This window comes from Garra rufa, chromosome 14 (assembly GCF_049309525.1).
Source record: "Garra rufa chromosome 14, GarRuf1.0, whole genome shotgun sequence".
In the NCBI taxonomy this organism is placed as follows: domain Eukaryota; kingdom Metazoa; phylum Chordata; class Actinopteri; order Cypriniformes; family Cyprinidae; genus Garra; species Garra rufa.
In genome coordinates, this window is record NC_133374.1 from 4,535,376 (window position 1) to 4,551,564 (window position 16,189).

At 32.2% G+C, this 16,189-nt stretch overlaps 1 protein-coding gene across 1 annotated transcript in view; it reads left to right on the forward strand.

Moving 5' to 3' along the window:
- LOC141285246 (cytoplasmic dynein 2 heavy chain 1-like) overlaps nucleotides 1-16,189 on the forward strand; it is a 144,620-nt gene that overhangs the window by 54,293 nt on the left and 74,138 nt on the right. The window contains exons 43-50 of the mRNA XM_073818284.1: nucleotides 1,276-1,397; nucleotides 1,485-1,571; nucleotides 4,386-4,512; nucleotides 4,749-4,890; nucleotides 6,277-6,386; nucleotides 6,481-6,501; nucleotides 10,290-10,388; nucleotides 12,285-12,408. Of these exons, the coding sequence (XP_073674385.1) occupies nucleotides 1,276-1,397; nucleotides 1,485-1,571; nucleotides 4,386-4,512; nucleotides 4,749-4,890; nucleotides 6,277-6,386; nucleotides 6,481-6,501; nucleotides 10,290-10,388; nucleotides 12,285-12,408 (832 nt within the window). The remainder of the gene's footprint in view (nucleotides 1-1,275; nucleotides 1,398-1,484; nucleotides 1,572-4,385; nucleotides 4,513-4,748; nucleotides 4,891-6,276; nucleotides 6,387-6,480; nucleotides 6,502-10,289; nucleotides 10,389-12,284; nucleotides 12,409-16,189) is intronic.

Below are 16,189 nucleotides of genomic sequence, written 5' to 3' on the forward strand. Positions count from 1 at the left end.
ACTAGCATGTTGCTGTAATGATTATGTTGCTTACATGTTGTTAACATGATTAGCATGTTAATAGCATGTTGTTAGCATGATTAGCAAGTTACTAGCATGTTGCTGTAATGATTATGTTGCTTACATGTTGTTAACATGATTAGCATGTTAATAGCATGTTGTTAGCATGGTTAGCAAGTTACTAGCATGTTGCTGTAATGATTATGTTGCTTACATGTTGTTAACATGATTAGCATGTTAATAGCATGTTGTTAGCATGGTTAGCAAGTTACTAGCATGTTGCTGTAATGATTATGTTGCTTACATGTTGTTAACATGATTAGCATGTTAATAGCATGTTGTTAGCATGATTAGCAAGTTACTAGCATGTTGCTGTAATGATTATGTTGCTTACATGTTGTTAACATGATTAGCATGTTAATAGCATGTTGTTAGCATGATTAGCAAGTTACTAGCATGTTGCTGTAATGATTATGTTGCTTACATGTTGTTAACATGATTAGCATGTTAATAGCATGTTGTTAGCATGATTAGCAAGTTACTAGCATGTTGCTGTAATGATTATGTTGCTTACATGTTTTAACATGATTAGCATGTTAAAAGCATGTTTTTAGCATGATTAGCATGTTAATAGCATATTGTTAGCATGATTAGCAAGTTAATAGCATGTTGCTGTAATGATTATGTTGCTTACATGTTTTAACATGATTAGCATGTTAATAGCATGTTTTTAGCATGATTAGCATGTTAATAGCATATTGTTAACATGATTAGCAAGTTACTAGCGTGTTGCTGTAATGATTATGTTGCTTACATGTTGTTAACATGATTAGCATGTTAATAGCATGTTGTTAGCATGATTAGCAAGTTACTAGCATGTTGCTGTAATGATTATGTTGCTTACATGTTGTTAACATGATTAGCATGTTAATAGCATGTTGTTAGCATAATTAGCATGTTACCACATTGCTAACATGTTTCTTGGATGATTAGCATGTTACTGGCGTGTTTCTACCATGATTAGCATGTTGCTAGCGTGTTTCTAACATGGTTAGCAGAGTTAAAGCTCTAGGACGAGTTACAATCAACGGTTTAGTCTCAGAAGAAGAAGAGTCAGTTTAAAAAGCATTTCAGTTGGTTTTCTCAAGCCAAATAAATAATGTTTGTGCAAGTTCTGAAAGTTGAATCCAAACAGCAGTCAAACCTAACAGCATAGACAGCTTTCTGCTTTGTGAACTTTACCATAGCTAGTCATCTAACATGATTGTGTTGCAGAATGCCAAGCGTGCGAGTGCAGCCGCCGCTCCTCTGGCCGCATGGGTGAAGGCCAACGTCCAGTACTCACACGTTCTGGAGAAGATCCAGCCGCTGGAGACGGAGCACGCCGGACTGATGGAGTCAGTACACACTTCAGCAAACATCTGTGCACATCTGGACTGTTACAGAGAGTTCTCTCTCACACAACGTCTCTGCTTTTATTCCAGAAACCTGCGGAAGACGGAGAACCGCAAGAACAGGCTGGAAAAAGAGCTCAACTCTGTGGGAGAGAAAGTTCTGGAGCTGAAAGAGAAGTAAGACTCGTCATTGATTCTGATAGTTTGATATTAGCTTTGTTAAACTAAAAACACATTATTTTAATATGTGAAACATTTAGTGTAGAATTCAATCATTTTGGTCATGATTAAATCATATTTTGTGTTTTATTATTTTAATTACATTGTTTCTTGTTTTAATCAATTTGTTTAGTTTTAATCTATTTTATTTAGCTGTGTCTTATTGTTTTATTTAATTTAATAAGTTTACTTTTATTCAAACTAGCTTTCTAGAATTCATTTTGGTGGAATATTTTCACTGAAGGTGCTGCAAGTACATATTTTAAATTAGATTTTATTTTTATATTTATTTTCTTTTTGCTTTTATTTTTTTTGTTTAAGATTGTGATTTTTTTTAAAATCTTTTTTTTAAATAAACAGTGAGTCAGGTTTTTAACAGTAAGATTTTTAATGTTTTTTAAAGAAGTTTTTTTCTGCTCACCAAGCCTGCGTTTATTTGATCCAAAACAGTACAATTCTGAAATATTTTTACTATTTAAAACAACTGTTTTCTATTTGAATATATTTTAAAATGTAATTTCTGTGATCAAAGCTGAATTTTCAGTCTTCAGTGTCACATGATCCTTCAGAAATCATTCCAATATGCTGATTTACTGTTCAAGTAACATTTATTATTAGTATTATTATTATTATCAATATTCAAAACAATTGAGTACATTTTTCAGGACTCTTTGATGAATAGAAAGATCTAAATATCAGTGTTTCTTTGAAATAAAAAGCTTTTGTAACATTACATTTACTCTATACCATTCAAAAGCTTGGAGTCAGTATAATTTTTTGGGGAGAAAATATAGAAATTAATGCTTTTTTATAAAAAGGGTGCTTTAAATCAATAAAAGTGATGATAAAGACATTTATAGGTTACAAAATATTTCTATTTCAGATAAATGCTGTTCTTCTGAACTGTCAAAGAAACCTGAAAAAATTATACTCAGCTGTTTTCAACATAATAATAATGTTTTTTGAGCAGCAAATCAGAATATTAGAATGATTTCTGAAGCATTATGTGACTGGAGTAATGATGCTAAAAATTCAGCTTTGAAATCACAGGAATAAATTCCATTTTAAAATATATTCAAATAGAAAACAGTAATTTTAATTAGTTTTAAAAAAGTTTTAAAATTTGTACAGTTTTTGCTGTACTTTGGATCAAATAAATGCAGGCTTGGTGAGCAGAAGAGACTTCTTTAAAAAAACAAAAAAAAAATCTTACTGTTCAAAAGCTACATTTTATTAGTTATTTGACATAAATCAAAGGAAAATTAGAAATTTTACCCCATCCACTAAATAAGATTTTAAATAAAATAAGTTTAATTCAGTTTTATTTTATATATATGTGACCCTGGACCACAAAAACAGTCATAAGGTTAAATTTTACAAAACTGATAAATAAAATAAATAAGCTTTCTATTGATGTATAGTTTGTTAGGATAGGACAATATTTGGCCGAGATACATCTATTTGAAAATCTGGAATATAAGGGTGCAAAAAAATCAAAATACTGAGAAAATCACCTTTAAAGTTGTCCAAATTAAGTTCTTAACAATGCATATTACTAATCAAAAATTACATTTTGATAGGTTTACAGTGGGAATTTTACAAAAAATCTTAATGTAACATGATCTTTACTTAATTTTAGTGGTGCAACGGACCACAAAGCTCACGGTTCGGATCACATCACGGATTTTGAGTCACGGATCGGATCATTTTTCGGATCAGCAAAAACAAACAAAACAAAAAAAAAAAGTTTGTTTTTTAATAATTTCTGAATGCTTTAAGTACTTCTAATCCATAGCAAAAACTACTAGCTGAACTAATAAAGTCAGTAACAAAACAAAAACAATTACACAAATGACAAGTGTAGATGAATACAACAAAGTTACTAATAAAATCAATAACACTAGTATTCAGGTGCAGAAATGTAATAATTGTAAAATAACTAGTGCTTCTCACTGCAGGTATTTATAGGATGCTGTCTCTTTAAGGCCTAATGCACGTATCTAATACTGGCACGCATCTTTCTCAGCTGTTTCAGTTCACTGAAGACATAAACGACTGTGTTTACCAGAATACAAAAACGGGTATTTAAAAATAACTTTGTATGTATGTTAAGAGAAGTTTTGAAGAGGAATCAATCTGAATCACGCAGTCTAAATCGCGCGTCTCTCTCTCTCTCTCTCTCTCTCGCTCTCTCTCTCTCTGTGCGCGTGCTCGCTTGTGTGCGGCAGCGGTAAAAAACAACAATAACAAACATACATAAAAAACAACGCGCGTCTTCTCTTTTGCTGCAGCGGTTTAAACAGTTTGAATGGCTAAATTGGCAAGACAAAACACGTGCAAATTATAAACTTTTACTCTATGATGGTTAAACTTAACAGTTAATCCGCGAACCACATGCGTACCGAACCGTGGAGTCCGGTCCGTACGGATCACGGATCACCTACGATCCGTTGCACCCCTACTTAATTTCCTAATGATTTTTGACATAAAAAAAAATCTATAATTTTGACCCATACAATGTATTTTTGGCTATTGCTACAAATATACCCCAGCGACTTAAGACTGGTTTTGTGGTCCAGGGTCACATATTATATATAGTTTAGTGAACAGTAATAACCCTGATGCATTTTGGGATTGCATTCTTCACTACTGATGCATGTGACACTGCCTTTTGGAATGGTCTTCCCGCTTTGAGCTTGTTCTAGATGCCTTAAATGCTGTCTTGGTAGGCAGCTCACTTGGTTTTGTGTGTGTGTATGACGTCTCGTCCAGGTTTCAGTGTCGTACGACTGAAGCAGCTAAACTGGAGTCTGAGGTGAGCAGAGCACAAGAGACCATCAGCGCAGCTGAGAATCTCCTGCAGAAGCTGGACGGAGAACACACACGCTGGACCGCACAGGTGTGTGTGTGTTTGTGTGTGTGTGTGTGTGTGTGTGAAAGAGAGAGAGTGTTTGGTTTCTGTTGTTGTATATGTATCTCTCTCCATCTGCTTCCTGTTGTAATTAAGCCCCATGCTTTCACATCTAAAAACTCACACAAACAAACATGCAGCCAAATGAGTATGAGTGTCTGTCGTGTATGTGGGAGGTTTCTAATTAGACGTGTGTGTGTGTGTGTGTGTGTGTGTGTGTGTAGGTGGATGAAATCCGTGAGGATCTGGACACTCTTCCTAAGAGAGCTCAACTATCTGCTGCTTTCATCACGTATCTGCCTGCTGCTCCTGAAGACCAGCGACGCAGCAGCCTCGACCACTGGATGAGCAGCTCAGGACTACAAAGTAACACACAAACACACATACTGTATATTCTTGATGTCTTGACATGTCAGTCAAACCAATAGTCCCGCCCCCAAACTCACATCATTGGTCAGAAGTTCAGAAGATCAAAGGTCTGTGAAAACGTCACAGTAGTTTCACTCTTCACCAAGTCAAATTACTGGCGTACTGTGACTCTGAACATTAAACTGACACAGCACAGACTAGATGAACATCCGGAAAATGACACATGACAGCTTTAACAAGCACAGAAGTCTTTTCCATACTTCCATTTGACCAATCATTGAACAGTGATATTTTAGATATTTTTCATATTACAGTATTTATAGTATTTATCAATTATGTATTATATTTTGAAATATTTTTTTTCAGTTATTGTATTTTGAATTGGCTTTTAATGTTATTTTTCAGATGCATTTTTCATTTATTTTTTTATTATTTTTATTTACAGTTGAGTTTCAGAATCTGTAAAAAGTTAATTATTTTACCAAAATAAGAGGGATCATACAAATTGTATGTTATTTTTTTATTTATTACTGACCTGAATAAGATATTTCACATAAAAGATGTTTACATACAGTCCACAAGAAAAAATAATAGTTGAATTTATAAAAAAATGACCCTGTTTAAATACACAAAAATGCTGGAAAACCAAAGAATTTATCGCACCTGAAGGATTTTTTTCTGAACAGCAGGCAGTTTAACTGTCTAGGACAAACTAGGGACTCATGAACATCTATTACTAAACAAAAAAAGTGCTGTGAATCATTCAGGTATAAACACAGTATTAAAAATCAAGGGGATGTAAACTTTTGAACAGGGTAATTTTATGAATTCAACTATTATTTTTTCTTGTGGACTATATGTAATCATATTTTATGTGAAATAACTTATTCAGGTCAGTACTAAATAAAAAATAACATGCATTTTGTAAAATCCCTCTTATTTTGGTCAACTCATTAACATTTTGCAGATTCTGAAAGGGGGTGTAAACTGATGACTTTAACTGTAGCTTAATTTTTAGTCCAGTTTTAGTAATTCTAGCACTATAAAACTTAAACTTATTTTATTTCAGTTAGAATCTTTTTTTTTTAAGTTTTAATTTTATTTAATCATTATAATAGTTTACATTTTTTGTTTTAGTTAACAATAACAAACTTAATTTTAAATTTTTGTTCAAGTTTAATTTCTTCATCTGTTCTGTTCATCTGTATTTCAGTTGCCAAAAAGACTATTGTAATAGTTTTAATTTTAGTTTTAGTTGACAATAACATTACTGTCAGTGAACTGGAACACAAGCATGTGACTTTGAAAGAGTGCATTTGACAACATTTCTAGCTCTTCTTCTAATTGGCCGAGGCTTTAACAGCTGTGTTCTCTGATTGGCAGAGTTTGATCTGCGTCACTTCCTGTGTTCTGAGAGTGAGCAGCTGATCTGGAAGAGTGAAGGGTTGCCCTCTGACGACCTGTCGATGGAGAACGCTCTGGTCATCCTGCAGGTAACACACACACACATGGACCATTCTGTTCATTGGTGTTCCCATAATGCCCAGCGTTCACTCGTTCATGTGTCTGTCCTCATGCTGACGTTAGAATAATGAAATCAGGTCACGGGTAAGATTACACACATAGATGTTTGCTTAGAAGTGTTCATTTTCCATACTATACTATACTATACTATACTGTCAACAAGTTCTAACTCAGCTTTGACCCACCCAAACCCAAACCTGAGAGGCCTGTTCACATCAAGAATCATGCAACAAAGCCACAAATTCCATGTCAAAACTATGTCACACTTATTTGGTCCATCATGCTTTTATGCGATTTGGTGCAGATGCTGATATTTATATTGACAAAAAGTGATGAAAGTTTGATGCTTTTGATGTTGTAATGTACTGTAAATCAATGAGATATTTAAATGATCACTCCACTTCCAAAATAAAAATGTCCTGATAATTTACTTATCCCCATGTCATCCAAGATGTTCATGTCTTTCTTTCTTCAGCCGCAAAGAATTAAGTTTTTTGAGGAAAACATTCCAGGATTTGGACTTCAATGGTGCTTAATGGATTGAATGTTAAAAATGCAGTTTCAGTGCAGCTTCAAATTGCTGTAAACGATCCCAGCTTATCTAGCAAAATTTTCAAAAAAAAATTACAATTTATATATATTTTTTTAACCTCACATGCTCATCTTATCTAGCTCTGTGATGAACATGCGTACTCTGTGCACTCCGGTTCAACACAGTTAGGGTATGTAAACACCCTTTCCAAAAATTAAAACAGTGATGTAGGGCAGTTGCACAGAGTACGCACACACATCGCAGATGAGTATTTGTGGTTCAAAAGTGTGTAAATATTACTAAATGAAATATCATTATAAGACCCTTATTCCTCGTCTCGGAATTGTTTAGAGCCCTTTGAAGCTGCACTGAAATTGCATTTTTAACCTTCAATCCGTTGAGCACCATTGAAGTCTACTATATGGAGAAAAATCCTGGAATGTTTTTTCTCTAAGAACTTAATTTCTTTGCGACCGAAGAAAGAAAGACATGACTATCTTGGATGACATGGGGGTGAGAAAATTATCAGGAAACTTACAATAAAGTCATATGATATAGTTTGAGGGTTTATATACAGTGAAGAAAATAATTATGGAATATTTGATCCCCTGCTGATTTCGTACGTTTGCCCACTGACAAAGAAATGATCGGTAATTTTAATGGTTGGTTTAGTTGAACAGTGAGAGACAAAATAACAACAAACAAAAACTCTCTTAAAGGGAGTGCTCCTAATCTCAGTTGCTACCTGCATAAAAGACACCTGTCCACAGAAGCAATCAATCAGTTTCCAATCTCTTCACTGTCCAAAGATATCAGGGACAAGATTGTACAGTCGTGGCCAAAAGTTTTGAGAATTACATAAATATTGGAAATGGGAAAAGTTGCTGCTTAAGTTTTTATAATAGCAATTTGCATATATAATTTGCATATAAGAGTGATAGTCCTTCTTTGCCATGAAAATTAACTTAATCCTGAAAAAAACTTTCCACTGCATTGTTAAGAAGGCTTCAGGGCGTCCAAGAAAGTCCAGCAAGCGTCAGGATGGTCTCCTAAAGAGGATTCAGCTGCGGGATCGGAGTGCCACCAGTGCAGAGCTTGCTCAGGAATGGCAGCAGGCAGGTGTGAGCGCATCTGAACACACAGTGAGGCCAAGACTTTTGGAAGATGGCCTGGTGTCAAGAAGGGCAGCAAAGAAGCCACTTCTCTCCAAAAAAAACATCAGGGACAGATTGATCTTCTGCAAAAAGTATGGCGAATGGACTGCTGAGGACTGGGGCAAAGTCATATCCTCAGATGAAGCCTCTTTCCGATTGTTTGGGGCATCTGGAAAAAGGCTTGTCTGGAGAAGAAAAGGTGAGCGCTACCATCAGTCCTGTGTCATGCCAACAGTAAAGCATCCTGAGATCATTCATGTGTGGGGTTGCTTCTCATCCAAGGGAGTGGGCTCACTCACAATTTTGCCCAAAAACACAGCCATTAATGAAGAATGGTACCAAAACACCCTCCAACAGCAACTTCTTCCAACAATCCAACAACAGTTTGGTGAAGAACAATGCCTTTTCCAGCACGATGGAGCACCGTGCCATAAGGCAAAAGTGATAACTAAGTGGCTCAGGGACCAAAACGTTGACGTTTTGGGTCCATGGCCTGGAAACTTCCCAGATCTTAAAACTTGTGGTCAATCCTCAAGAGGCGGGTGGACAAACAAAAACCCACTAATTCTGACAAACTCCAAGAAGTGATTATGAAAGAATGGGTTGCTATCAGTCAGGATTTGGCCCAGAAGTTGATTGAGAGCATGCCCAGTCCAATTGCAGAGGTCCTGAAAAAGAAGGGCCAACACTGCAAATACTGACTCTTTGCATAAATGTCATGTAATTGTCGATAAAAGCCTTTGAAACGTATGAAGTGCTTGTTATTATATTTCAGTACATCACAGAAACAACTGAAACAAAGATCTAAAAGCAGTTGAGCAGCAAACTTTGTGAAAACTAATATTTGTGTCATTCTCAAAACTTTTGGCCACGAATGTAGACCTACACAAGGCTGGAATGGGCTACAAGACCATCGCCAATCAGCTTGATGAGAAGGTGACAACAGTTGGATCGATTATGGAAGAAAATGGAAAAAAACACAAAACTGTCAAATCTACCTCGGTCTGGAGCTCCATGCAAGCTTTCACCTCGTGGAGTTTGAATGATCATGAGAATGCTGAGGAATCAGCCCAGAACTACAGGAGGATCTTGTCAATGATCTCAAGGCAGCTGGGACCATAGTCAGCAAGAAAATAATTGGTAGCACACTACGCCGTCAAGGACTGAAATCCTGCAGCACCTGCGAGGTCCCCCTGCTCAAGAAAGCACATGTACAGGCCCAATGAACATCTGAATGATTCAGAGGAGAACTGGGTGAAAGATGAGACCAAAATCAAGCTCTTTGGCATCAACTCAACTCGCCGTGTTTGGAGGAGGAGGAATGCTGCCTATGACCCCAAGAACACCATCCCCGCCGTCAAACATGGAGGAGATACCATTGTGCTTTGGGGGTGTTTTTCTTGTAAGGGGACAGGACAACCACATCACATCAGAAGGACAATTTCACGCATTAAATTGCAAATCAATTTATAACATTTTGGAAATGCGTTTTTCTGATTTTTTTGTTGTTGTTATTCTGTCTCCCACTGTTCAAATAAACCTACCTTTAAAATTATAGACTGATCCTTTTATCAAATAATTTTTTTTCCTTAGCAAAAACTGACTTGAACAATGGAAAAAATGTGACTTGATTGCATGCAGAGTTTCATTGTGTGAACAGGCCTTAAAATAAAACTGTTGGCGTGAATGTCTTATAAGATAAGGCATTCTCTAAGGCATTGTTTCTGAAACCTTTCCCCTTGTTTATGTGTAACATATCTGATTTTTTAGGATGTATGATCTCATCTGAACTGACTGAACCCTTTGACGTGTGTGAGAAGTTTATAATTAGCGTTCTTAAGGAGTCTGGTTTCTATGGCGACCCGCTGTGATGTTGCTAAGAGAAGGAGTGAAATGAAGGAACACGTGCAGGAAATAGAATCTGATGAAAGCTGTCAGAAACACGTCTGCGCATAACAAATGATGTTTTGCATGAAGAAAATTAGGTCTATTTTAAGATTTAATGAATTCTGACATTTTTCAGACAGTTAAACGCATTTTCCCTCTACTTTCTCATTGTTTGGGTTGAATGTGATGCAGACATGTTCCTGACAGATTCCTGATCTGGTTTTATTTGACTGTCACTGTTTATGATTTATCATAAACTTGTAATTTATTAATACATAATCCTCTCTTCTTTTCTCTAGAGTGCTTCTTGTCCGTTTTTGATCGATCCGTCCTCTCGTGCGACAGAGTGGTTGCGAACTCATCTGAAAGCACATCGCCTGGAGGTCATAAACCAACAGGTAAATAATATACACATGGGTCCATTCCCTAGCTCAGAAGCATAATACTGTATGCCGCAATGCAGCGTGCACGTAATTCAGTTTCAAGCATTTTTAACTAATTTTAGCCTCCTACTACCCCACTTCAAGACCTTTTTTATTTATACACAAAATTGGATGAACAATATTAAATAAATTATTTTAGATTTCATGTATTTTATTTATTTATTTATTTGACAGAACTGCTTTTTTATGACTTCATTTGATTGAATGTGTCCATGTTTGATTGGTTCGCTGTTTAAGGATTTAAATTTTTTTATTTAATTGTATTTTATAATTCTGATTAATCTAATTTAATTAATTAATTTATTTTAATGTATGTATTTATTTTTTATTTATTTCACGTGAGAACCCCTGAAATCACTCTCAGTGTTTATTGGATTTTATCTGTTTGGTTCGCCAGCGTAGAATTTTTATTTTATTTTATTTTATATTATTTTATTTTATAAAGAACCTCTTATTTGACTTAATGTGATTGGTTTGTCATTGTAATATTTTATTTTATTTTACTTTATTTTATAACCCCTGAAATTGCACATATCTATGTTTAACTGGCTTCATCTGATTGGTGAATTTTAATATTTTATTATTATAAATTCATTTTTATTTTATTTTTTTATTTCATGTCATGTGAGAACCCCTGAAATTACACTCCATGTTTATTTGACTTCATCTAATTGGTTTGCCATCATAGGATTTTTTATTTTATTTTATTTTATTTTATTTAATTTATTTATTTATTTTATTTTATTTTATTTTCCCTGAAATTTCACATATTTATGTTTAATTGGCTTCATCTGATTGGTTTTCTGTCTCAGTATTTAGATTTTAGTTTAATTGTATTTTTACATTTATTTAATTTATTATTTTTTAAATTCATTTTTTTTTTTTTTTTTTTTTTTTTTTTTTAATGTCAAGTGAGGACCCCTGAAATTACACTGCATGTTTATTTGACTTCATCTGATTGGTTTGCCATCATAGGATTTATTTTTTTCTCCTGAAATTGCACAAAATTATGTTTAATAAATTTCTGGTTCTCTGTCTCAGGATTTACATTTTAGTTTAATTGTATTTTTTAATTTATTTAATTTATTATTTTTTTAAATTCATTTTTAAATCTATTTGATAAATGTTTAAATAGTTTTAGTTTTAATTAAAAACAATTAAATTTTTATTTAAATAGAAGGATCCCTGAAATTACACTGCATGTTTATTTGACTTCATCTGATTGGTTTGCCATCATAGGATTTATTTTTTTCTCCTGAAATTGCACAAAATTATGTTTAATAAATTTCTGGTTCTCTGTCTCAGGATTTACATTTTAGTTTAATTGTATTTTTTAATTTATTTAATTTATTATTTTTTTAAATTCATTTTTAAATCTATTTGATAAATGTTTAAATAGTTTTAGTTTTAATTAAAAACAATTAAATTTTTATTTAAATAGAAGGATCCCTGAAATTACACTGCATGTTTATTTGACTTCATCTGATTGGTTTGCCATCGTAGGATTTTTTCATTTTATTTTATTTTCCCTGAAATTGCACAAATTTATGTTTAATAAATTTCTGGTTCTCTGTCTCAGGATTTACATTTTAGTTTAATTGTATTTTTTAATTTATCTAATTTATAATTTTTTTAAAATTCATTTTTATTTATTTATTTATTTTTATTTAATGTCAAGTGAGGACCCCTGAAATTACACTGCATGTTTATTTGACTTCATCTGATTGGTTTGCCATTGTAGGATGTTTTAATTTAATTTTTTTTTTTGTCATGTCATGTCAGAACCCAAAATTTGCACATGTCCATGTTTATTTCACTTCATCTGCTTCTCAATCCGCTTCTCCATTTCAGGATGCTAACTTCATAACCGTGTTGGAGTTAGCCGTGCGCTTCGGCAAGACTCTGATCATTCAGGAGATGGATGGCGTTGAACCCGTTCTGTACCCGCTGCTGCGGCGAGATCTTATCGCACAGGGTTAGTACACTAAACGTCTATCAAATCATAAAAATCTATAATAATAGTGAGAATTTAGGACATTCAGATACATAAATCAGTGATTTTGAATTGAGATGCAAATATAAATATATATATATATATATATATTAACATCACCTGTGAAATACTAACAGCTTCTTTCATAAATAGAAAATTCAAAAGAACAGCATTTATTAGAATTTTTTTTGTTTAATTGGCTTCATCTGATTGGTTCGCTGTCTCAGGATTTAATTTTTTTTTTTATTTAATTGTATTTTATAATTTTTATTCATTTTATTTTTTTTTATTTATTTAAATGTATGTATTTACTTTTAATCTATTTCACGTGAGAACCCCTGAACTCACATTCAGTGTTTATTTTATTTTATCTGATTGGTTTGACAGCGTAGAATTGTTATTTTATTTTATTTTATTTTATTTTATTTTATTTTATTTTATTTTATTTTATTTTATTATTTTATTTTATTTTATTTTATTTTATTACCCCTGAAATCACACGTCCATGTTTATTTGGCTCCATCTGACTAGTTCTCTGTCTCAGGATTTTAATTTTCATTTAATTGTATTTTTTAATTTTTGTTCATTTTATTTATTTATTTATTTTTTTTTTATTTGTATTTTATTTCACGTGAGAACCCCTGAAATCACACTCAGTGTTTATTTGATTTTATCTGATTGGTTTGCCATAGTAGAATTTATTTTATTTAATTTTTTTTATTTTTAATTTTTTTTATTTATTATTTTATTTTCAATAACAGTAAGAATTTAGCACATTAAAATACATAAATCAGTGATTTTGAATTGAGATGCAAATATAAATTATAAATATTAACATCAGCAACACCTGTGAAATACTAACAGCTTCTTTCATAAACAAAGTTTAAAAGAACAGCATTTATTTGAAATCTTTTGTAACATTATAAATGTCTCTACAGTCTCTATTGATCAATTTAATGCATCCTTGCTGATTAAAAGTCTTTTCACTAGGATTTAACTTTCAGTAAGTACTGAAAAATTAATTGACGCTTGAAACATGCCGTGTCACACATGGTTAGAACGCAGAGTTAGATGCTCCTTTAGGAAACTGCGTCTGTAGTGTGTTTATCCTCCTGTCCCAGCTGTGTGTATGAAATAAGACCCGCGGGCATCTCTGAAGCCTCCTCCATATGCTGCTGTGTGTGTGTGTGTGTGTGTGTGGAGCAGATACGGCTGAGTCTATCGGGGACCGGCGGGAGGCAGATAAACCAAGAGCTTTTAAGCACTTGGATGAGAAGAGAAAGAGAGAGAGGGAAATTAAAGTGTGTGTACAGACTGCTGCATTGCAGACGTACAGAAGAGACGACACACACACACACACACACACACACACACACACACACACACACACACACACAGTGTCGTGTTCTGTAGCATCCAATCTGGCAACCCCACAAATCCTCCTCTTATACAGGCAGGGATTCCATACCTATCTGGGCTGCATTCATTAAGGCTGTATTCATACTGCTCCGTTTTCTGCAGTATGCACTACATACTGTGCTGAGTATGGGGATTTGAGGTTTGCATAGAATTAAAGTTATTTTAGTATTATTTATATATTTTTATAGTATGTATAAATATTTTGAAATAGATTTTAGTTTTAATTTTAGCTATTTTGTTATGTGCTTTTGTCAGTTATTTACCCTTATTTTTTTATTTCAGTTTTTGTTTTTAGTACTTCATCTTAAACTCAGTTTAGGAACTTAAGTTTAGTATTTTAAATCCATTTGATAAATGTTTAAATAGTTTTAGTTTTAATTAAAAACAATAAAATTTTTATTTTATTTTATTTAAATAGAAATCTTTTGGATGTTTTAACTGTCACATTTAATCAATTTAATGTGTCCTTGCTTAATAAAAATATTAAAAGTAAATACATTTCATTTCATTTTATTATTTAAAGATATTCGTTTTTTTTTTTTACATATATTTAATAAAAAATTTTTGTTCATTTAATTTTATTTTATTGTATTTATTTTTTTATTTATTTGTATTTTATTTCACGTGAGAACCCCTCAAATCACACTCAGTGTTTATTTGATTTTATCTGATTGGTTTGCCATAGTAGAATTTATTTTATTTTATTTTTTTGTATTTTTAATTTTTTTATTTATTATTTTATTTTCAATATAAAAAAGTAAATACATTTTATTAAATTATTACATTTAAAATAAAATATAATAATGTAATAATAAATTATGATTTGTACAATACGTGATTTTATTTATTTTTATTAAAAAAATATATTTTGTATTTTATTTTGTTTAGTAAATTTAAAAAAATTAAAACAAAATGTAAGTACACTTTTTTTAGCACTATATCTTAAACTCAGCTTAGAAACTTAAGTTCCCCTTCAGTCGTTTCACTACGACGTTACATATGGGAACTCGCCTGAGAGACCAATCATCTCTGAGCCTTATTCAAAAGGCCAAACGCCGGCTCGATCCGGCTCCTCAGCGAAAACCTGAATGAGTGGTTGCAAGCCGCCCTCTTATATACCACTCGCCAATGTTCATTGACCTTTTGAATAAGGCTCAGAGATGATTGGTCTCTCAGGCGAGTTCCCATATGTAACGTCTCCGTTCCCTCCTTCAGGGAACGAGGGTTACCTTCGTAACCTAGACGTTTCTTAAGTATTTTATTTTATTGTATTTAAATATATATATATATATATATATATATATACTGATGTCTTTACTGTCACTTTTGATAAATTTAATGCATCCTTTCTGAATAAAAATATTAATTTCTTTAAAAAAAAAAACATTTCTTTAAAATAAATAAATAAATAATGCTGACCCCAAACTTTTGAACGATAGTGTACTGTTTGGCTGGGATTTTTATTTACATTTTTTTTTTCTAATATAAATCTTTTGGATGTCTTTACTGTCACTTTTCATCAATTTAATGTATTCTTGCTGAATAAAAAAAAAAAAAAAAAAATATATATATATATATATATATATATATATATATATATATATATATATATATATATATATTTATTCGGACCCCAAACTTTTGAATGATAGTGTTCTGATTGGCTTTAATTTTTATTTAATTTGTTTATTTTTTAATATAAATCTTTTGGATGTCTTTACTGTCACTTTTCATCAATTTAATGTATTCTTGCTGAATAAAAATATTAATTTCTTTAAAAAATAAAAATAAAAAAAATGCTGAACCCCAACTTTGGAATGATAGTTTTCTGATTGGCTGTGATTTTTATATGATTTTTAAAAAAAATAGAAATCTTTTAAAAAGTCTCTACTGTCACATTTGATCAATTTAATGTGTCCTTGCTGAATAAAAGTATTACTTTCTTAAAAAAAAAAAAAAACAATTACGCTGACCCCATACTTTTGATTAATAGTGTTCTGGTTGGCTGCAAATTATATTATTTTATTTAAATATAAATCTTTTGGATGTCTTTACTGTCACTTTTGATCCATTTAATGTATCCTTCCTGAATAAAAGTATTAATTTCTTTAAAAAAAAAAAAAAAAAAATCATACTAACCCTAAACTTTTGAATGATAGTGTTCTTGACTGGCTGTGAAATTTATTTTTAAATGATAAATAAAATAGAATATAGTAATATAGAATATAGAAATGATTTGTTCACATGGGTTGAGGGAAAATCACACTTTTTTATTATTATTATTAAAAGATATTTTATTTTTTATTTTATTTAGTAAGTTAAACAAGTAAAAAGTAAATGCATT